At 39.3% G+C, this 22,285-nt stretch overlaps 1 protein-coding gene across 4 annotated transcripts in view; it reads left to right on the forward strand.

Annotated features, from left to right (window-relative positions):
• The window catches only part of SNX14 (sorting nexin 14), a 48,066-nt gene that overhangs the window by 14,410 nt on the left and 11,371 nt on the right, over positions 1 to 22,285 (forward strand). For 3 of the 4 annotated variants that reach the window (XR_009154198.1, XM_058175534.1, XM_058175555.1), the window contains 15 exons: positions 3,372 to 3,447; positions 6,221 to 6,265; positions 6,363 to 6,443; positions 6,894 to 7,008; positions 8,733 to 8,888; positions 9,603 to 9,727; positions 10,542 to 10,600; positions 13,284 to 13,416; positions 16,900 to 17,101; positions 19,111 to 19,194; positions 19,309 to 19,409; positions 20,199 to 20,310; positions 20,888 to 20,928; positions 21,028 to 21,147; positions 21,973 to 22,096. Coding sequence is in view for 3 of the 4 variants with exons in the window: in XM_058175534.1 (XP_058031517.1) it covers positions 3,372 to 3,447; positions 6,221 to 6,265; positions 6,363 to 6,443; positions 6,894 to 7,008; positions 8,733 to 8,888; positions 9,603 to 9,727; positions 10,542 to 10,600; positions 13,284 to 13,416; positions 16,900 to 17,101; positions 19,111 to 19,194; positions 19,309 to 19,409; positions 20,199 to 20,310; positions 20,888 to 20,928; positions 21,028 to 21,147; positions 21,973 to 22,096 (1,574 nt within the window). In the remaining variant the exon portion in view is untranslated. The remainder of the gene's footprint in view (positions 1 to 3,371; positions 3,448 to 6,220; positions 6,266 to 6,362; positions 6,444 to 6,893; positions 7,009 to 8,732; positions 8,889 to 9,602; positions 9,728 to 10,541; positions 10,601 to 13,283; positions 13,417 to 16,899; positions 17,102 to 19,110; positions 19,195 to 19,308; positions 19,410 to 20,198; positions 20,311 to 20,887; positions 20,929 to 21,027; positions 21,148 to 21,972; positions 22,097 to 22,285) is intronic. The other variant, XM_058175543.1, reaches the window with a different exon arrangement.

The following is a 22,285-nucleotide window of genomic DNA, read 5'->3' on the forward strand; positions in this document are numbered from 1 at the left end:
ATTCTTTCAGTGTTCATGAAAAGCCATCAGTGTAGGGTATGAATTTGATCTTGTCAATGTTTGATTGTGCTAAATTTCAATCAGTGGAGGAAAATCTTCTATTGTCTTCAACCATCAGTTATGCCATCTTCATTTCACAAAAGGCCACTCCAGTATTGAAACGGCTTATCAGGGCCCGCATTGCAAAAAGGGGCAGAGCAATATTTTTTAATAAAAAAAATAACCTTGAATAAAATAACAAGGTGGCAGTCCTGTGGTTTACATGAATACATTTTACCTGCTTCAAAGCTCCTCCTCCTTTGAATACTTATAGTTTGTTAGAAAAACCTGGCCTTTGGAATTGGTTTGAATACTTCTTTCCTAGAATTTGCAAAACCAGATATGGAAGTAAATGGATGGGTGCATGAGTTTTGTGTTCATGTACTCCGGGGGTGGGGGGTGGGAAGGCCGTTTCGCTCTCCCCAAGCTCCAAGTAAGCTTCTGAAGCCTGGAGAGGGCAAAAAACGGGCCTACCGGGCCCACCATGCCATTGCGTGCCAAAAACGGGGGGAGCAGAGGGGGGGGTCGCATCTGGGGGGGGCAGGGCACATTGAATTATGGGTGTGGGCACATGCACACACACACACCCCGCGCTCCCCCCACTTTTGGCACGCGACAGCAAAAAAGTTAGCCATCACTGACCTAGCCTATTAGTTTATGAACAGGACTTCTACTACCATAGCATTATATATACATATAGAATACCTCAAAATGCACTTTCTTCTCCTCTCTAGATACCTTGTTTACTTGTCCCTTCTCTAAAGTGGTTGTAGAACCAGTTATACTGTCTAGAACAGATACCAGTTTTTCTGGGGGGGAAAAAAAACCAGTGCTACTGCTTTAATCATTGCATTAACTTTGATGGGTGGATCCCATGATAGTATGTTTAGAAGCAGAGAGAGAGAGAGATTCAAATTCTAACTAGCTGGACCGTTCTGTTATCAATTAAGAAGCAGCTTTCTCACAAGTCTGCAGGACAGCTATGAGTATCCACCCCAAAAAGATGGCACATAAATAAAGGGGGAAAATCTTTCTGGTTGCTGAAACTTCTGTAATTTTATCCTATCTTCTTTCAAGAAATCTCCAAGAGAAAACTAAGGAAATCTTATTTTCTGGGGTGTTGGCTGACCTTAAAAGTGGCAGTATCATCCTTTCTCTCTCTCCAAGAGGTAGCATAAAAAACGTTGGGCTGTTGCCATAGGGTGCTCATGAAAGATTTAGAACACTTTCTTTGAACTATTTTTAAACTTGGGAGTCAGTTTGATCTAGTGCAGTGGTAGTCAACCTGGTCCCTACCGCCCACTAGTGGGCGTTCCAGCTTTCATAGTGGGCGGTAGGGGTTTTGTCCGATACTGAAGCCCTTTGCTTTTTTTTAATTTAATTGACTTTTTAAAAAATTTTCATAGCATTATTTAAAAACATTTTCATTAGGTTTTCATAAAATTCCCCGTGACAATTTAAATTTCTGAAAATATACTATTTGTATCGCCCACACATAAGTTTAGTTCACGTTACGTAAGTGAAACTAAATGGTGCTATAGTGAGACTGCAAACAAGAGAACCTCGTCCCAGAATAGCTCGCGCATCATCCCCCCCCGGTTGTAACAGACAAGCAGAGCTGGTAGCCGGCACCCCACCCCCCAAACCCAATCCACAATGTGCAAGAGGTATGCGCAGACGACGATACACGGCGCATTACTGTGGAACCGGTGGGTGGTTAAAAATTTTTACTACTAACACAGATACAAAAATGGCGGTAGGTATAAAAAGGTTGACTACCCCTGATCTAATGGTTAAGGCACAAGGCTAGAAAGCAAGAGACCATGAGTACTAATCCCACTTTAGGCATGAAAGCCAGCTGGGTGACCTTGAGCCAGTCACTCTCTTTCAGGCCATCCTACCTTACAGGGTTGTTGTGGGGAAAGTAGGAGGAAGAAGGTATATTGGATATGTTCACCGTCTTGAGTTATTTGTAAAAATAATAAAAGGCGGGATATAAACAAATTAAATAAATACACTTTGTATAGTGTATGTTACGCTTTTAATTAGTTAACATTTTTGTTTAGAAAGTGCTTAGCTATTCTAGAAGTTGTTTTCAATTGTCTGTTGCACTGAAGCACGTTTTGCTGAACAACTAACAGAGTAACAGCTTGGCCCCAATGCTTTTAGCTCCAGAAGTGATAGAGATTAGCTATTTCATCTATTCAAGATTATGTTTTTTGCAAAGCAGTGTTGACCTCTTAGCTTTGCAATCACCTGAACAAAAATGAGAATTTTATGCGGATTCACTTTATCTACCCGCACTCCAACTATTATCCTTTTAGTCCCTTGGCTTGCCTTGATTGTCAAAGAAACCCCAGGAAATTACCACAACGATATCTAGATGTACATTATTTTGAGGTAGAGATCCCACCACAAGTTTTTCTTAGCTATATAACACATTCTGAGGAGGTCCTGCCCTGACACAAATAGTTATATGTGCAGCATGAGAAATGAAGGAAAGAAAATTATGAATCGTGAACCGTTTTTTCTTTGTTAGTACCACATATGTAGTGCCAAGCTATATCTTTCAGTCTATCTGGCTTCTTTCTATGTATGCCACGACAGCACATTAAATTACTTGCAACGATTACAAGCATCAAGAAGAAACAATGGCACACAGGCAAGAAATTGTTCAGTTCCATCCAGAGATGAGAATATCAGTCTATAGTTTGTTTTCCTTCCCCATTGTATATTGTTCCATGAAAAGTTGAGGCTGGGTAATTGTTCTTCAGATTGCCATGAAGTTTAATGGAGGATATCATTAAAGCACTGCATTTTTCTGGTTCCTTCAGCCCAGTGGCAGGGATCAAGTGAACAGAGGCTTCAATTTGGCCTAGATCTATAGTTGGCTGCTGTCGTAATAAATGCCCTGTGGGTGGCATGGAACCCTATTATTTACAGGATCACCTGCTCCCAAAGACTAAATGAGTAAACTCTCCATTTTTAGGAGTTGCAGTATATTTCAGATGCATTTGCTATGTATTGCCTGCTTGATATTAGTGACAGATGTTGGGGATTTTTTAATTTATTGGTTCTAACTTCTTGTCATTTTTTGTATGCCCCCAAAGTCAGATGAAGTGGGTGGATATATAAAGATTACCAAAAACAAAAAGGTGTGTGTGTGTGTGCGCACATGTGCAGATCAATTTTCTGTGAAAAAAATGTAAGAGAAATTGTGTATGTATTTATTTAACAGTGCATTAAATGATTCTTTACACCAATTTAATTTGAACGCTAAATTCATGAAAGGTTATGAAGAAGGTCTATGACTGCAATTTTATTTTCTCTAGGACATTCACCTTACTCATAAGAGAAATCCTATCGGGTTCTGTTTTCCTTCCCTCTATGGATTACTTAGCTGATCCGGTAAGTGCTGAGAAGCTTCAGGTAATTTGTGTAGGCAGGTGTTGTGCAGGTGTTTGGTGGCTTCTGAAATGTGCAATGAAGGAGGAAGGGGTTCAATGAGAACTTAGATTTTTAATGAAAAATGTTAACCTCAGGGTTGTATCATTTCATATCCAATTGAATTATAGCTTGCAAGGGTCGGGTATCTTAGGTGCAATTTAGGAGGTGTTTGTTAAAGAATCTTGATGGCCTGGAGGTTAAGATGTTGCCTCCCACTTGGGAGATTGAGAGTTCAATTCTAGACAGTGACAGATATTTCACAATCAGGGCACAAATAAATAATACCTGCTATGAACTCCACATGGTGTCAGGAAGGGCATCTTGCCAGTAAACGCTTAACTCCATACAGTCACCCCAACTGTATCCCAAATTAAGGGATTATAGGGTTATAAAAAGGAAGATTTTGTTGAAAAATCTGAAGTGCAGTTTTCCATTTTGCATCTCCATACTTCATTACTGCAGCTGGAAGTGTTAGGAAAGGAAACAGCTTTGTGATATCGAGAATTGCTTCCCTAGAATATCAGTTTTCTTTATCTTAATGTTTTCTCCTCGTCTTTTCCATTTTAGCATAAAAGAGCAAACATTAGAGAAGAGTTGGGAGGTAGTTAAGCTTGATTAGGGACTCTGGTAGACAAACTTCTAAGTTGACCATATTAGATAGTTAAATAAATTCATATCATTTTATATACATTTGGATTTACCCAAATGTTCTTATAAGCCATATCTAAGGCAGGGATGCGGTGGCTCAGGGGCTAGGACATTGAGCTTGTCGATCGAAAGGTTGGCAGCTCGGTGGTTCGAATCCCTAGTGCTGCCGTGTAACAGGGTGAGCTCCCGTTACTTGTCCCAGCTTCTGCCAACCTAGCAGTTTTGAAAGCACGTAAAAATGCAAGTAGAAAAAATAGGAACCACCTTTGGTAGGAAGGTAACAGCGTTCCGTGCACCTTTGGCATTGAGTCATGCCAGCCACATAACCACGGAGACGTCTTCGGACAGTGCTGGCTCTTTGGCTTTGAAACAGAGATGAGCACCACCCCCTAGAGTCAGCAACGACTAGCACATATATGCGAGGGGAACCTTTACCTTTACCTTTAAGGCAGGAGTAAAATGCTACCGGTTCAGATTGGTTTGGAGAACTGGTAGCGACGGCAGCACGAAGCTCCACCCACTCACCCAGTCGTTGTTACTTCCTGGCTTTAACCAGGAAATAACCTGTTATTTACCCTCTGTGCATGCGCAGAAGGGTTTGTGCATGCGCAGAGGGTCCGCGCAGGCATGTGACAGCACGTGCACTTCTGAACCAATAGGGAAGTTAAGTAGATTTCACTCCTGATCTAAGGTCTATAAAAATTGTATTACATGTTCATGCAAAGTAGTACAATGGGTGGAAGAATTTCATGGAAGTCAGGTTATAGAATGGAACTATGCAGAATGGAACTGTTATGTAAGTATATGCCAAATTATAAATTCCCTGTTTTTTTCCCCCTTAACTGCAAGAAAATTGAATTAGACCAATACAACATGGGACAAAGCCCAGCCCAGCAGAAGTTACTTTGTGGGGTTTAAGTTAATGATATGATAATAATAACTGATTGGAGCTCTAGGAGTTATATCTAAAGGACTTTCTCGATATCTGGAAATATTGAATTTATCACAGCTGAACTTCCTATTTTACAAAACACTATCCTGCTTGGAACTGTCTAAATTCTTAGACTTTCTCTTAATAATTCTCAGGTCCTTGTTTTCCACCAGTCTTAGATGTTAATCTAACTGTAGATTACATTCACTTATTAAATTTCTATGGCTGGCGTATAGAGGGTTCTATTTCTAGAGTATCTTGCTGCTTCAGTGTACAGTACGGGACCAGGAGTAGAGGTGGAGGTACAAGTTGTGGCATTTTCCTCCCTCACTTGTTTCTTCTTCCCTTCCTCCTATACTGCTGTTCTACTAGAACCCTGTGCTTGGACTACCAACATTCCATTCATCATTGGGCAGAGGAACAAAAAGATACGTAGCACTCTCTTTGCTACCATGTAGAGATAATCTGGATATTTACATTAAAATCTGGTAGCCTCATCCTAACTGCATTTGTTGAGTGTGTAAGACAAGAAGTAGATGGTTAGGTGGATTCTCATGTGGTTCTGGGCCCTAAAGTTGTGGTTTACATCCCAGTTTTACAAAGATGTCAGCTGATTTCCAAATTACTCTGTCAGGGTTCCAAGGAACACCCCCAATTAAATAAAGCTCTGAGGCTTGAGGTTCCTCAAAGTTCCACTTTATTAGAGATGTCATGTTGGCACAGCTGGGAAAACCCGAAACTGAAAGCTTCCAGGTTTTCCACAACCAGTTGACAGTTCACAGCCCTGCCCCGCACCCACAAGTTCATCACATTGTCCAATCAACTCTTCACACTCAATTGGATACAATCTTCAGGCGGTCTCCATCAGGCGCAGGATGTCCTTGAAAATGGAATGTTGCTATGACTAACTTTCTACTGCTCCAACAACAACCCCCTCCCAATTTCCCCAGCTAAAATATGTGGCAGTTAAGAAGCAAAAAGAAAATTGCCTTCCAAAACTGACATACTCTTTCACACAAGTTGGAAGTAGGGCAGAAGTGCTGAATTCTTCTGATGGTGGGGTTTAGAGTCTTTAAGAATCTTTTTCAAGGAAAATATAACATGAGGTGCCTTTTTTCTCAGCTACCTCTTAAATATGCCTGTCTTTTCTTTTAGGATACTGTGAACCACTTGATACTTATCTTCATTGATGATAGTCCAGTGAGTACTACAAGAAAAAAAGAATTTTAGTAATTGTGAAATCATACAGTTTTATTCTTGGATGCTGGATTTTTTTTTCTGATTTTTTTTCTTACAGCCTGAAATTGCAACTGAACCTGCTTCACCTTTGGTTCCTTTCTTGCAGAAATTTGCAGAATCTAGAAACAAAAAACCTTCTGTAAGTGTGAAAAAATGTGTGCTTAGTGTATATGCATTAGAAAATGCCTTCTCTGTGGGGGCTCCGACCCCTGTGGAACGAACTTCCCCTCGGACTTCGACAATTACCTGACCTTAGGACCTTTCGCCGCGAACTTATTTATTTCGTATGGCTGGACTAGCCTGATTTTTATCTTTAAATTTTAATTGAATTTGATGGGTTTTTAAAGTTTTATAATTTTATAATTTTATGGGGGAGTATGCTATTTTAACATTTGGGCAAATTTAAATTAGTTTTTTAAGGGATGTTTTTAATTATTGTGTGTATCTGTATTTTATCTGCCTGTTCACCGCCCTGAGTCCTTCGGGAGAAGGGCGGTATACAAATTAAAATATTATTATTATTATTATTATTATTAAAATGATGGTATGGATAATTAGAAATAAATTCCATATTGAATCTTCTATTAAGGCCTTGCACTTTGAACTGAAAGAATTTGAAGGCAAGCAGGATCTTTTCTTTCTATTTATGAGTTTTTTGAAGAAAGAAGGAACAGTACACGTATTGCAATTTTACCTGGAGTTAGGTAAGAAATCCTCCTCAATATGTTATCTTTTTAGTTACATTAAATAAAAATGCATTATAATTTTTTTTTAAAAAAGTTGCTTCTGCAATGCACTTAAGTTCGTGTTATGAATAACATGACTGGATAAAGTGGCTTCCATACTAAAGTTTATTATCTAATACATAAAATCTTAAAAGAAGGAAAAAGCTACCGGTAATTTTAAAGTGATACTTATTTACATTGCAAGAATCAGTTTGGACTAATACAGCTTTTTTTGCTGAAGTTTTCAAGATTATGCATCAAAATCAGATTTCTTAAAATAAGGTACTTGGATTTATTTTTAAGTGAGCTGAAATGGAAAGCCCCTCTTTCCATGTGGCATTCTGTTTATATTGTAGTAGCTGATGGATGCCGTTTGGAAGCTCCCACACACGGGGCTTAAATCTGTATCCTGCCATTTGTGAAATAATTATCTCCTGCCAAAAATATGAAGCTTTCCCTCCCTTGTAACGCAGGGGTGAAACGCAGGGGTTCGCAACAGTTTGGACGAACCGGTAGTGATAAAAGCTACCAGTTCGGGTGAACTGGTATTTCCGATGATCAGCTGTGCCACGTGATTTACATTCGCTAGAAAGCAGGAAATCCACCTTTCTAGCAAATCTAAATTGCGTGGCACAGCTGTTCCCCCTCTCGGTGTTCTATTTACCTTGTTAAGCCTCCTTTTTCCATGTGAAGTGCGCATTTGGTGTGCACTGTGTATGCATTTTGTGTATACTTGCAGATGTGCACACAGCATGCTTTTGGCGCACAGTGCACATGCATTGGCAGCAAACTGGTGGCAATCCACGGACAACTTCACCACTGTTGTAAAGTGTTAGATTAGTAATTTGGGCAGGCTCTCCTTTCAAAAGGATTTTTATAACCTGAAGGGAGAATTAACATTTTGAGAGTTGTTTTCTCTCTAACTACTCATACACAATTTGATTTCACTTGACTTTTTTGCCTTGTGAATTGCCTTAAATCAATCTCTGACTTGGCTAATATAAAATCTAGGGGTTGGGGTTTTTTTTTCTTTTACTCTGTGATATTGCAGTTGTGGCAGATTAAAATAATCTTCAGTGGTAAAAGAAGTGGTAACAAAGTGTCCCTTAATGTAATACTCTCAAAAATCTGTGGATAATATGCATTTCCATAGTTTTCTGAAGAACTTCATAAAACTTCGGGAAAGGTCTAGATCCGTGATGGTGAACCTATGGCATGCGTGCCACAGGTGGCACTTGTAACCATATCAATGGGCTTGCGAGCTCAGCTCCGGCGTGCATACGCACCCCGGCCAGCTGATTTTCAGGCCTTCTGAGCCCACCGGAAGTTGGCAAACAGGCCGTTTCTGGTATCTGGAGGACCTCCGGGGGGAAGGGCTATTTCCGCCCTCCCTAGACTCCTAGAGAGGCCCTGCAGGCTGGGGACAGCAAAAAACAGGCCTTCCGGTCCCACCGGAAGTTGGCAAATGGGCCATTTTCAGCCTCTGGATGAGGCCAGAGGAGGGGGGAAGGCCATTTTTGCCCTCCCCAGACTCCTAGAAAGGTTCTGGAGTCAGGTGAGAGAGAAAAACGGATCTACTGGGCCATCATGTGCCAGGAGCGGAGGTGTTATACGCGGGGGCGGGGTGCATAGAATTATGGGTGTGGGCACTGTCAGTATTCTGAACTCAATACATTTCTTTATTTTTTTATCCCAATCAACAGAGCAATTTAATAATAGAATTTTGCAGGCAGAATTATCAGATTCTGAGAAAATGTCACTCCATGAAGAAGTCAAGAAAATCTATGAAACATATTGCTTAGATGAAAGTGTTGACAAAATTAAATTTGATCCTTTCATTGTGGAAGAGATACAAAGTAGTAAGTGAAATCAAAAGAAAAATGTATTTGAAGTTATTGTGGGTTTTTTCTGAACAGTGTACTTGATGTAGAAAAATACAGATGTTGGCATGAACATGTCTTAGCAATATTGAGAATGTGGGCATAGTGGTACCATTACCTACAGAGGATATATTGGGAAAGGCTGATCTACTCAATGAACATATATAACAATGAAATTCTAGCATTGCCTAATTATTTTTTAAAAATTGCTGTATTTTGTACCTTGATCAGCCCCACAACACTTTCCCATGAAATGAGAAACAAACAGATGTCATGCCTTAGTAAAAATCAAGGTTGACCTCTGATAACTTCATGGAAATGTACACTTAATTTTTTGACAGCAATACAGAAGTCATTTGCAATGGTTTCTTTTGAGATGTCCTTTTGGTTTCCTAGTCTAAACTATAGATTTGGGATTTTTTAAAAGTCTCCCACTCAAGTATTTATTTATTTATTAGGTTACCCAACTTACAAATGGTGTCTCTGGATAGCTTATATAGTTGTAAAAACATCAAATAACAAATAATATATCACACCAGACATATGGGCTCATTCAAGTTCTAGGCCCCATTTTGCTTAATTTCTAAACTCAAATAAAATCAGACAAATGCTGTTGAGACAGATATCATAATCCTGAAACTTTTCTATAAGTATTTTCATATTTATTACTGACACTCACATTTTCATCTGTAGTTGCTGAAGGCCCCTATGAGGAAGTTGTGAAGCTACAACAAATGCGGTGCTTCTTTGAAGCCTATGAACAAGTTTTCTCACTCTTAGAAAATGTCTTCATACCTAGATTCTGCCACACGTATGAGGTAACAAATATTTGTTTATATTTGAGCCACCTCAGTTTGTAATTTTAGCTGTTTTTCAGCTTTACTTTTTGAAGTTTTCGAGCTCAAGGAGTCCACTTACCTTTTGTCTTTCAACCGACATTTCTAGAATGAAATAACCCCTCTATATTAGCTCTAATGTCTTGATATATTCTGGAATTATGGAATGAAGTAACCCCTCTGCTTTAGTTCTAAGTTCTGCTTAAATTATTGCAGTACATTACTGTGGAGTTTCCTTAAAAATAATAGAGAAATAATAATGCAGAATACTGACAGGAATTGAGCATTATGATCCTGTTGTGCCACTATTGCTAGTTATAGTAATTCTTGGTCATTCAAAGCACTGGTTTCTTCTTTTAATGTCTGTATAGATTTAAGAGAAGTGTCTCTTCCCTAATACATAGGCTTGTGAAAGTCTTTTCCAGTACAATTTCTTAATTTTAGAGAGGTTCATCAGGATGGACACTAGTGTCTTCTTGATATCAGGCAAATATTTGTTTCATCTCATTTTTTTACTGTCATAAATACTGTATGTACTATACATTTTTAAGAATTATAGTATTATAATTCTTAGAAAATATGTTCAAACATTTTAGTTATTGCTACCAGTACCTACTGTTTAGGTCCTTTATAGATTTCAGTATTTTCCTGCTTTCCATGCTGTTATATATATGAACTATAGTGATTTTTATTTCTAATCTGTATCTTTGTAAAATCGTTTCTGAAGAAAATATAGCAAATAGAACAAAATAAAATAAGAGTGATCAGCAATTTTCAACTATTTTTCCTTATTTAGTATTTCAAGCACCTCTTTCAAGAAGTTGAATCCCCAACACGCAATTCCAAGTCAAACAAGTAAGTACAGGGTTAAGGTTAGTCCTCAACTTATTGCCACAATTGGGACTGGAAATCTTATGTAAGTTGAAGGACCCATGTGACAGGACCCAATTTTTTGACATTTCTTGCAGTAGAAATTAAACAAACCAACACAGTGGTTAAGCAAACCCATTCATCTGAATGGACTTTTTTTTCCTGGAAACTGGCAAAATATGTCACAAATAATGGTCGCATGATTACAGAACTCTTCAACTGTCGTAAAGGTGAGCCAGTTGCCAAGACCCAAAATACGGTCATGTGACCACAGGGGTTGGCAACTTTTTACAACAGTCGGAAGTGCTTTATTGTGCCATAAAGTACCCATTCTGAAGCGGTCATAACTCCAAATGGTCATAAATAAATGGTCATAAGGCGAGGACTACTTATATAATATACCTGCCTGAGTTGAAAGTTTTAAAGAAGGTATCTGTTGGATGTGTTCATTAATGTGTCTCATTAATTTAATTTAAATTAAATAAATAAAATTAATAAATTAAAATAAATGAAATGAAATGAAATAAAAGAGCAACTAAGATGATCAAAGGAGACTAAACCATATGAAGAACGGCTACAGGTTTTGGGTCTGGCTAGTCTAAAGAAAAGAAGAATTAGGGGTGACATGATTGCAGTATTTCAGTATATACAGAGGGGCTGCTACAAAGCACCAAAGGGCAGGACAAGAAACAATGGTTGGAAACTAATCAAAGAGCGAAGCAACCTGGAATTAAGGAGAAACTTCCTAATAGCAAGGACAATTAACCAGTGGAACAGTTTGCCTTCAGAAATCATGGACACTCCATCACTGGAGGTTTTTAAGAAGAGACTAGATAGCCACTTACGTGCAACAGTATAGGTTCTCCCGCTTGAGCAGAGGGCTGAATTAGAAGCCCTCCAAGGTCCCTTCCATCTCTAGTCTATTCTGTGTATCTTTGGCTGTAGTTCAGTATGTCATTCTTTTAAGTACAGGTAGCCTTCTGGCTGTGACGGCATTTGGGACCGGAATTTTCATTGCTACTTAAGGGAAATTACAGTAAAGCAGTCGTAAACTGGGGTTCCATGTAACTGAATCAACGAGACATGGTGATCCCAGCTGCCATCATAATCCCAGGATCACACAGGGCATTAAGTGGGAAGAGGCAGGTGTCCCAGGCAAACAGGCAGGTGGATGAGAGCTACAAGGGGGGGGGTGTCCACTCTGCCCCACCAAGAAGGGATCAGGGCCATGAGTCCTCTGCATTGTGCGCTACTGCCAGTGGAGCAATCCTGCTGGCCAGCACGATGGGGATGTTTCCCTGCTGCCTCCCTCATGCTTAGCTAGGATGCCTGGTAGTGATTCTTGGCAGCTACTTGACCAAATTCCTGCATGGCAGGTCAGCCGGAGGGGAAGGGGAGCAGTGAGTCTAGTGGAGGGGAGGCAGGCAAAAGACAAAGGTCAGCTGGGGGTGGAGGGGAGGCGGTTGTATATGCGGGTCTGCCTGCAAGCATCCAAATTTTGATGATGTGAACAACAAGGGCCAAAACTTCAGGAATAGTTTTAAGTGTATTTTTTAGCACCACTGTAACTTTGAACAGTCGCTAAATGACTGAACATAACCTGAAGACTATCTGTATTCTTTCTTCCATAATTTTCAATGACAATAAGGCCTATTGCGATAATGTGTCCATATTAACAAGAGGCAGCAGTCATCCTATTTGTTTGTTATCCAGTGTGGCGCCCAACGACAACAATGTGCCTGTTAAACATGCCATTTGATGCCTATTAGCTCCCTAACCAATTAAACTATTTTTTTTTATTCTTTTCATTAAAAAATAAATGGGAATTACCATATGGCAGAGCACTACAGCCTCTACTTAGCCAACTTTTATGTGGAGCACTAGTTCAACATACTTCATGAAATAATACACTTTTCCAAAAACAAATTAAAACTTCAAGGATAGTTGGGCCATATTGCTCTCCAGCAGTTCTAGGAAGTAGGACAAGTTTCTCTCCTACCAGTGAGCAGCTTGGAGAAACATCCTGAGCAAATTGCACTTATGCTGTGTCAGTGTGAAGCATAGCTGTGACACAGTGATTACTAATTATCTCCTTGGTTTTACCAATGAAAGAAAATGCTGTCATTAAAAAAATGCAGTTTTGTTGTCTTGCTTCCTCTTTTTTTATATGGTTGGTTCCTCTCAAGCCTCCTAAGAACCAAGAAAGACCCGTGGAGTTATTTCTGAGTAGTTTCCTTTTATGTTGTTCACCTATGGACAGAGTTTTTAAATCCATAGTAAGACCACACCTGGAATTCTGCATCCAGTTTTGGTCACCACATTATAAAAACAATGTTGAGTCTTTGGAAAAAGTGCAAAAAAGACCAACTAAGGTGATTAAAGGCCTGGAGACAAAAAAATGAAGAACGGTTGCAGGAATTGGGTATGGCCAATCTAGAGAAAAGAAGAACTAGGGGTGACATGATAGTAGTATTCCAGTGTTTGAGGGGCTGCTCCAAAGAAGAAGGGATCAACTTATTTTCCAAAGCTTGATTGGAACAATGGATATAAAGTAATGTGTTACTGTAAACTCTTAAATTGTGTACTTTTTGCTGAATAAGACTACCTTGAAATATTTTCTTATTTTGAAATTATTATGGATGTGCCATTTGCTGTTTGCTTTATGCAGAAGCATGCATAGAAGAGGTGAATCGTCTGGAATCAGAAGTATAAGCAGCAAAATCAAAGGAGTATTCAAGAGCACTACAATGGAAGGGGCTATGCTACCCGACTATCTCCTGGCTGAAGGAGAGGATGATTTTGTGAGTTGAGCTAACAATTCTGAGTTTGTGTGTATTTTATTGCGTATCTGCCAGTGATGGGCTTCAAATTTTTTTACTACCGGTTCTGTGGGTGTGGCTTGGTGGGCATGGCATAGCTTGGTGGGCATGATTTGATGGGTGGGGCAGGGGAAGGATACTATAAAATATCCATTCCCTCCCTACTTCAGGGGAAGGTTACTGCAAAATCCCCATTTCCTCCCGATCAGCTGGGACTCGGGAGGCAGAGAATAGATGGGGATGGGGCCAGTCAGAATTTTTACTACCAGTTCTTTGAACCATTCAAAAATTCCGCAACTGGTTCTCCAGAACTCTGCTGAAACCCACCTCTGGTATCTACCAAGCCTTTCTGCATTGTTTTTCCCATCCGTTCCAAGTCCCTTTTCACTTTGGTTTATGTTTGTTGGTTGTCAACATAACAGTTACACCATGAACATGAATTTCCAGTAATGAAGCACTTTTATTTATACAAATAGTCCTCAAGTTACGGCCACAATTGAGCCCAAAATTTCTGTTGTTAGGTGAGACATTTGTTCAGTGGATATGGACCCATTTTACGATCTTTCTTGCCACAGTTGTTAAGTGAATCACCATAGTCGTTAAGTTAGTAACCTGGTCGTTAATTGAATCTGGCTTCCCTATTGACTTCGCTTCTCCGAAGGTCACAAAAGGTAATCACATGACCCTGGGACATAGCAACTGCCTCTCAACAGATTAATGCAGTCTGTTATTAACACAGCTGCTTGCAATTACTGCAAGTTCAAGTCCCACCAGGCCCAAGGTTGACTCAGCCTTCCATCCTTTATAAGGTAGGTAAAATGAGGACCCAGATTGTTGGGGGCAATAAAAGTTGACTTTGTATATAATATACAAATGAATGAAGACTATTGCTTAACACAATGTAAGCCGCCCTGAGTCTTTGGAGAAGGGCGGGATATAAATTAAAAAAAATATATATGGGTATGTAAATATGGGTCAGTGGCCAAACATCTGAATTTTGATCATGTGATCATGGGGATGCCGCAATGGTCATAAGTGTGAAAAATGGTCATAAGTCTCCTTTTTCAATGCCATTGTAACTTTGAACAGTGACTAAATGAACTGTTGTAAGTTGAGGACTACCTATATTTGGGATCATGCGACACTTTTCTGAATTAATCCTCCTCTCAGATACCTTTCATTTGTGTGCACTTCAGTTCCTAGAATTTTCATTTATCAGTCAGCTAGCTGGGAAATTTCAGGAGTTAAAATCCACATAATTGGAGATGCCAGTGTCTGTGGGGAAGAGAGGTGTACAAAAGGTTGGGGGGAGGTCAGCGGTGAAGGGGACAAGGATGTCACAGCAGCGTATTGAAAGTCCAACCCCTTTGTGCGTGGATTATATCACACGCACCTACAAAGAGATGGGACTTGCATATGGCTTTTAATACATAATTAAATGTGGTCATCATTTCAGGATCTCCCAATAAAATTAGCTAATCATATGAGACCAATATCTGTGTCATATCAAGTGAAATTTTCTACAGATATCACATGTTGCATGTATAAGTCTCTTGGTAGCTAGCAAAAGAATCTGAATATTTACCATATTTTTTGGTCTATAAAATGCACTCCCCCAACCCAAAAGTGGGTGGAAATGTCTGCGCGTCTTATAGAGCGAATGTTGCCGAAGCCCCCACCCCCAGCCCCCCGGCAATGCCCACCCTTTGGCCTCTGCCTCCCAGCAATTTACCTCCTTGCAGCAAACAGCCTGGTCAGCTTCAGCACAGCCTGATTTAGCACGAGCAGCTGATTGACAGTTGGATCTGCCTCCCAGAATACCGCTGATCAGCTGTTCCAGGTTGCGGGGATCACCGCTGCGCATTGTCACCGCTGCCGCCTATCGCTACTTCCGTGTGCCCCATTTTTGGCCTGAAACAGCTGAGCATCAGTATTCTAGCCACCAGTCAGCTGCTTGTGCTAAATCAAGCTGCTGAAGCTGACCAGGCTGTTTGCTGCAAGGAGGTAAATTGCTGGGAGGCAGATTTTTTCTTCTTCTTATTTTCCTCCCCAAAAGCTAGGTACATCTTATAGTACAGAGCATCTTATAGTCTAAAAAATATGGTATATATTTCCTCTTTCATAAAAGAAAACTATAAATGAAGGTGATTCAGATTATGTCTACTAAGTACTCTTTTAAACTGTGTAATTAGTTTAGTTTGGTTTATAAAACATGCATGCAGATATGCATACCATTTGGTCTACATTGCACAAAATAAATACAATTTGACGGCCCGGTGCAGTATGTAATTTTTCAGGACAATTCTTATTAATTTCCTATTTAATTCTTTCTGCTTGTTGCCCTGTTTGCTTACACTTTAAGAAACACTTGGCTACAGATAGTCTTTATTTAGTGACTGCCTTGTTCAGCAACTGTGCAAATTGCGAAGGTGCTAAAAAAAATAACTTTATAATCAATGCCCAGGTTTATGACCTTTTCAGTCTCCCTCAGTCACATTCTTATAGTTAGCACACATTGTCCTTGGGCTCACCTGTTTATTTTTTTCCCCCTCTTGTAGAGTGGATGAGGAATGGACTGTTTGCACTGGCAGCCAGTTGCTTTTGATGTGTGCTCTCTATTGTGTGCCTGGTTATTCTCTTGCAGTCACTTCCTCGCCAATGAATGTAAATGCAAACATTAATGCCCTTCTTGCTAATTATTCCAGTGTCAGAGTAAGCATTCCAAGAGCAGGAGAGTAGTTAGGAGGGAAACAAAAGCCAAAAGTGTGAAACTGATTTAGTCTGGTCAATTTTAAGGTACTAACCAAACTTTGGGGAAAGCATTCTAAAGGGCAAAGGAACAGGGCAAAGGAAAACACAATCATAGACCCACTTAATGACTGTTTTGCTTAATAACAGAGGTGTTGGTTCAATAGAGATTGCTAAACGAGGACTACCTGTACAGCTGGAAATGTAAGTGCATGGCAGTATTGGCAGAAATTCCTCACAATCAAAACATCTTTGGGCTTATGTTGCTTACTTTCAAATTCTGTTGCCACTGTTGAAAAATTCTATGTATCCTCTTTGGTAGAATCATTGAATCAATTTAGTAATAATAACCTAACTTGCTTTTAACTTAAAGCAAGCTAACTATTAATAGAGTTCATATTTTGATTTTCATCAAATTATGGTCCCATCATATTATGGTTAGTGGGGAAAACATACCCCAAATCAGTGGTATTTTTTTGCAAAAGATAATTTTACATTTATTTAACAACTGCAATCTTATTTTCCATTGTACAGTTTTCGTTCCGTTTCATCCAAATATTTAACACTTAGAGAACAGGATCTCTACTATGCACATGGTACAATAAATGTAGTCACATGGGGTTGGACTAGATGACCTCCAAGGTCCCTTCCAACTCTGTTACTGTTACCTGTTACATAGCCTGGAATGGCCTTTGATGTGGTAATTTTTTACTCTAGATTGAAGAAGGCATTATGGTAATGGAAGATGATTCACCTGTGGAGGCACTGAGTATGCCTAATACACCTCGCAATTTGGCTGCTTGGAAAATTACCATTCCTTATGTTGACTTCTTTGAAGACCCGTCACTTGAAAAGAAAGAAAGGAGAGAGAGAATTCCTGTATTTTGCATTGATGTGGAAAGGAATGACAGGCTGGCACGTAAGCACTATCGGATGTATGCACAAAGTCTTCCAATGCTCTTCACATTTATACTCAATTTGACACTCATCTTGTCTCAGATAATGTTTCCAAAATCATTGAGCCCTGAAAAAGGGAAGAACGAAAACATCTGAATGGATGTTTTGCCACGTGGAGAATGATGGTAAAAATATAGCATCCATGGTAGATTGAGTTTCTTTTGTGAACACCTCAGGGTGAAGTTTAATGGAGGGATAACAGATCCATTGTTAGGCCCCACTTTTTGTGAACCATTTGTCCATGCAAAGTACATTTCCCAAACACTCCCAAGGCATAAAGCAGAACAGCTTCTCTGGTGTACACCTTCATATATTTCTCTGTACAGTACCTTTCCCTAACAAGAGTGCTGTCCAGAACTTGTTTTCTCATCATCTGTGACAAGAGAAAGACATCTGCAGATAAAATGCAGTCAGTTTTGTTTCCTAATGTCTTACAAGAGTACATTTTCTTTTAAAATATCACATCAGATGCTAGCACACATACAGAACAGTTTGATCCCAAAAAAATAAGACTTGTTAGTTCTTGATTGACAGACTACCAGGAAATCCCAGAGTTATTGACTAGACTGGGAAGTTGGGGGAAAAAAAACTACCTCAGAAAAAGGCAGGGGCAAACCATTTCCATATTGCTTTCTAGTTTAACTACATGAATGAATTCTGAAATCCTTAGAGTCAAACTTGATAAGAAGAGCATTTACCTTAATAATGACAATTATGATTGCTAATAAAAGCAGTCATAATTTTAGTAAGTTTGAAAAGTGTGAGGTTTAAATTGTGGTTGAAGACTTGCTTTTAGTTCTGTTAGATGTACATTTCCATGTAAAATTCTTTTACAGGTAGTTCTCAAGTTATGAATGTAATGGAGCCTGCCTGTTCCATTCATAACCCAAGAATTCATAGGAATGAATCTCGTACCTTGAATGAGATCACTCTCTGCTTTTGCTCATGCATTTGATAACTGAATGCACGACTTGTTAAATGCAGATGAGGTATCTCGGGGAGGGGAAGGCTATGGGGGGGGCTAGTTATAGAACAGGCCACCTACTTCAGACCACCTGACCCACAGACACCTCATTCTCTCTTGGGGCCCCACAATTGCTTCACCTCTCCCCCCCCCCATCCTACCGCACCAGATAACTTAACCTTATGAAGATCTGTCTTCTCTCTAGCCTTTTCCTTTGCCTCTTCCTCCTTTAAGGGCTTGACGAGGCCTCCAGCAATGAAAAGGAGACCTGGAGAGCCGTGTACGAGCTTCCGGGTCGGCAAAGTGCTTGAGGATTGCATCCCTTTAGGCATTGGCAGCCCTTTTCAAAAAGCCTTTGCCAGTAGGAACAGAGCTTCAGAGGGACACACCTGCTCCTCTGAAGCTCCGCTGGTGCCAACAAACGGTTTTACAAAGGGCTTCCAAAGCCTACATGAACACAATCTCCCTGCAGGCTTCAGAAAGGAAACGGCAAACGGAGGAAAGACCTAACGGACCAAAGCTTTCCCTCCATTTGCAAACATCCAGGCCTCAATTCACAGAGACTAGAGACCTAAAGTGCAAGATCACACAAGATCAGTAGCATGAGATCTCGCACTACTGGTCTCGCATGACCTCATGGTACGTTAGGCCTCTGTTCTCTGCAAATGCACTGAAAGCCTGAAGCAATGAAGCAAGCAATGAAAGCACAACAGAGAGGAGATCTTTGTAAAGTAAGTGAGTCTCTACAGGCCGAGTGCCTGTGAGGACCCAGCCGGGAGGAGAGGGGGGAGAATCGGGCCGAACGTTGCAGAACTTCTGCAACAGTCATTCGTAAGAGCCAACAATGGCCATGGTGCTGCAATATTAATAAGTTTGGGATTTGTTCGTAAATTCTAGGGTGTGCTTATTGCGTAACTTTGAGCATTCACTAAGAGAGCGCTCGTAACCCGGGGATTACCTGTATTCTGGACAAATAAAAAATGATAATTTTGTCTCTTTATTTTTAGTTGGGCATAAACCCGAGCACTGGTCAGTCTATAGAAGATATCTTGAATTTTATGTGCTTGAATCAAAGCTAACAGAATTTCATGGTATGCTTTCTCTACCACTTATTCCTGGTGATATTGTTGTGTATCAGTAACATTCTTTAGCTTGTATAAGTGAAAATGAACTTCCAACAGGTTTAAATTTTATTGCATGACCAGGTGCATTCCCTGATGCTCAGCTTCCCTCCAAGAGGATTATTGGACCAAAGAATTATGAATTCTTAAAATCAAAAAGAGAAGAATTTCAAGAATACCTTCAGGTAGGAGAAAATATGTTTTTGTGTTTATAAATCAATGGAAATATATATATATATATTTCCTAATAGACAGTTATGTTTGTCTGATATACTTGATTGATTGATAGATAAATTATACTTCTATACTTGCCCACCTTTCAACCAACTCTGGGCAGCTCCCAATCAAAATTTAAAAAGTATATAAAATCATTTTAAAAACTATAAAACTCAGCCAGCGAAAGTATAAAACATTAAAAACAACAAAAAACTGGCACTAGTCAACACTAACGTGCCATCGTCTAATGTTCTCCCAACACTTGGGGGAACGGGCAGGTCTTCAAAGCTTTTCAGAAGACCAGGAGGGTAGAGGCCTGCCGAACTTCAGGGAGCTGAGTGTTCCATAAGACAGAGGCTGCCATGGAACACTCCTAGCTCCCAGCAGATCACAATATTTGGGGGAAGCGACAAGGAGGATGCCCACCCTATCTTGCCTGATAGGATGGGTGGATGTCCTTAGGGAAAAGCAGCCTTGCAGATATCCTGGCCATGTGACGTTTAGGACTTCAAAGGCGATGAATGGCACCTTTAATTGCACATGGAAAGAAACTGGCAGCCAATGCAGCTCACATAACAGACATGTTACATGGACAACATTACTGGGTGCACTGCAGAATTCTGGACCAAGTGGTTTTCAAGGGAAGCCCCATATAGACTGCTTTGCAGTAATCTTATCTTTTCTCAGCATAATTTAAGTTTAAATTGTTTTTGCTGAAGAGAAGGTCGCTAGAATCTACCTTTTTGTTTTCCTCACAGAAACTTTCACAACATCCAGAGCTAAGCAACAGTCAACTTTTGGCTGACTTCTTATCCCGTAATGGTGGAGAGACACAGTTTCTTGATAAAATACTGCCTGATGTAAATTTAGGTAAGAGAAGTCCTGTTATTTTATTTTTTTTATAAATGGATTCAGAATTGAACGTCAAATATAAGGGACATTAAATCAATTCAAGCTGCCACTCAAAATTAAGGATAATTTATTGGCACATTTGCATGACAGAGTAGTAATGCTTTCATAAGAGTATAAGAGTTTTTCGCTTTAGTACTGGGCTGTAAATGAAAGCCAAATAAAGAGCTTTTAAAATATCTGCACAAACATTGTTATGGTTTGTTTTGGAATCCACAGATCATTAGATAGAAGTAGAACAAGAACAGATCATTTTCATTGACCTCTGATAAATTCTGTCTGAGTTCTATGAACATAATTTATCTGAGGAGTCTATTAACACTCTGAATCTTAGCTTCATATCTGAACACATGGGGGTGTTAAAGCGCTAAACACTGGGTAACTTTTCATTATGATGTAAGAAGAATCTGTTTCACGAATTTAGATATAAAGTAGAGAAACAGGCAGCAAAGTTAGAAAAGTGACAAGAGAATTTTTAAAAAATGTTGATAATGAAAAAAAATCTATTTCTCTTTTTTTTAAATCTTTTGGCATGTAGGTAAAATTATAAAATCTGTTCCCGGAAAATTAATAAAAGAGGTAAGATATCTTGTTTCCTTGTTATTTATGAACACCATTTATCCCATATAGCTTGTATGGAAACCTGTCCATTCTAACTATTTTTGGCATTAATTTCAGAAAGGCCAGCACTTGGAACCATTCATTATCAATTTTATTACCTCCTGTGAGTCTCCGAAGCCTAAGCCAAGTAAACCAGAAATTACTATTCTCAGTCCTACTTCGGAAAACAACAAAAAGGTATAGTATGTCCTGTACAGGAACACAGAAGAAAAATAGACTAGTAGACAAATATTCAAATAGAAGTATGACACTAGTTAATAACTCACTTTATTATTATGATTAATATATTTCTTTTTGGGTGAGTATTGTTTTCTTGCATATCCCTCACCGTTACACATTTATTATGGAAAACAATATTTGGCACATCTGTTAAAAAAATAAAGGTTCCTGGTGGGCATGAAACCTAGTATTGTAGAAATGAAATACCAATTATAACCTATTCTAATTCTTATTAACACTTTTTAAAATTATGATTTGGGGCCTCCAAGGACTAGGGTAGTAGAATCACTGTGATAAAATGACATTATAAATTAGGCAGAATTGAAATGTTTGGCCTTTTTTACTTAAGGAAGTTAAGGGGCATATACAGAAAAAGCTTAGTTGACTTATCCCAAAAATGTTTTTTAAAAGACAATTGGACTTCGTTTTTTTCTTGAGGAGTTTTTGCTTTCATCCAAGAAGCTTCTTCCAGCTCTCTTCAGAGCCGAAGAAGCTTCTTGGATGAGAAGCGAAACGAAAAGGCACTTGAAAAAACACTTTGGGACAACCATGACCTGGATAACTAAGAATCTCCATAGACACTTGGTTGACTTAATTTATATATATATAAAGAACCTCACACTGCTCTATGTCATTACATTTTGGCAGCTTTCTTTGGGGCCACCGAAATTGTGAAAGGGAATTGCCACTGAATACATCCATAATTAATGATTACTTTTTTGTTTGGTGACAAATTCCACAACATTCATGCTTTTTTAAAAACCTGATTTTCTCTGGTTTTAGCTTTATAACGAACTCTATAAGAACAATGCAAACCGTTCGGAGAATTTAGAAAGAAGACAGAATGAGAACTACTTCTTGCAGATGATGACGGTTGAAGGAGTTTATGACTACTTAATGTATATTGGTAAGAAATTGCTGGTGGGGTTTTCTAAGAATGAAAGCGGAAGTAATCTGATTTTGTTTTCTGCTTCTTCTTTTGTAATACAAGATCTGGTAAACTGGTTGTGAAATCAATGCCACCACTGTCTGTGCATTTTAATTATTTAGACTAGACTATTAATGTAGCACAGAAGAGCTCTAGGAAAATTGTTTC

This window comes from Ahaetulla prasina, chromosome 1 (genome assembly GCF_028640845.1).
Source record: "Ahaetulla prasina isolate Xishuangbanna chromosome 1, ASM2864084v1, whole genome shotgun sequence".
NCBI lineage: Eukaryota > Metazoa > Chordata > Lepidosauria > Squamata > Colubridae > Ahaetulla > Ahaetulla prasina.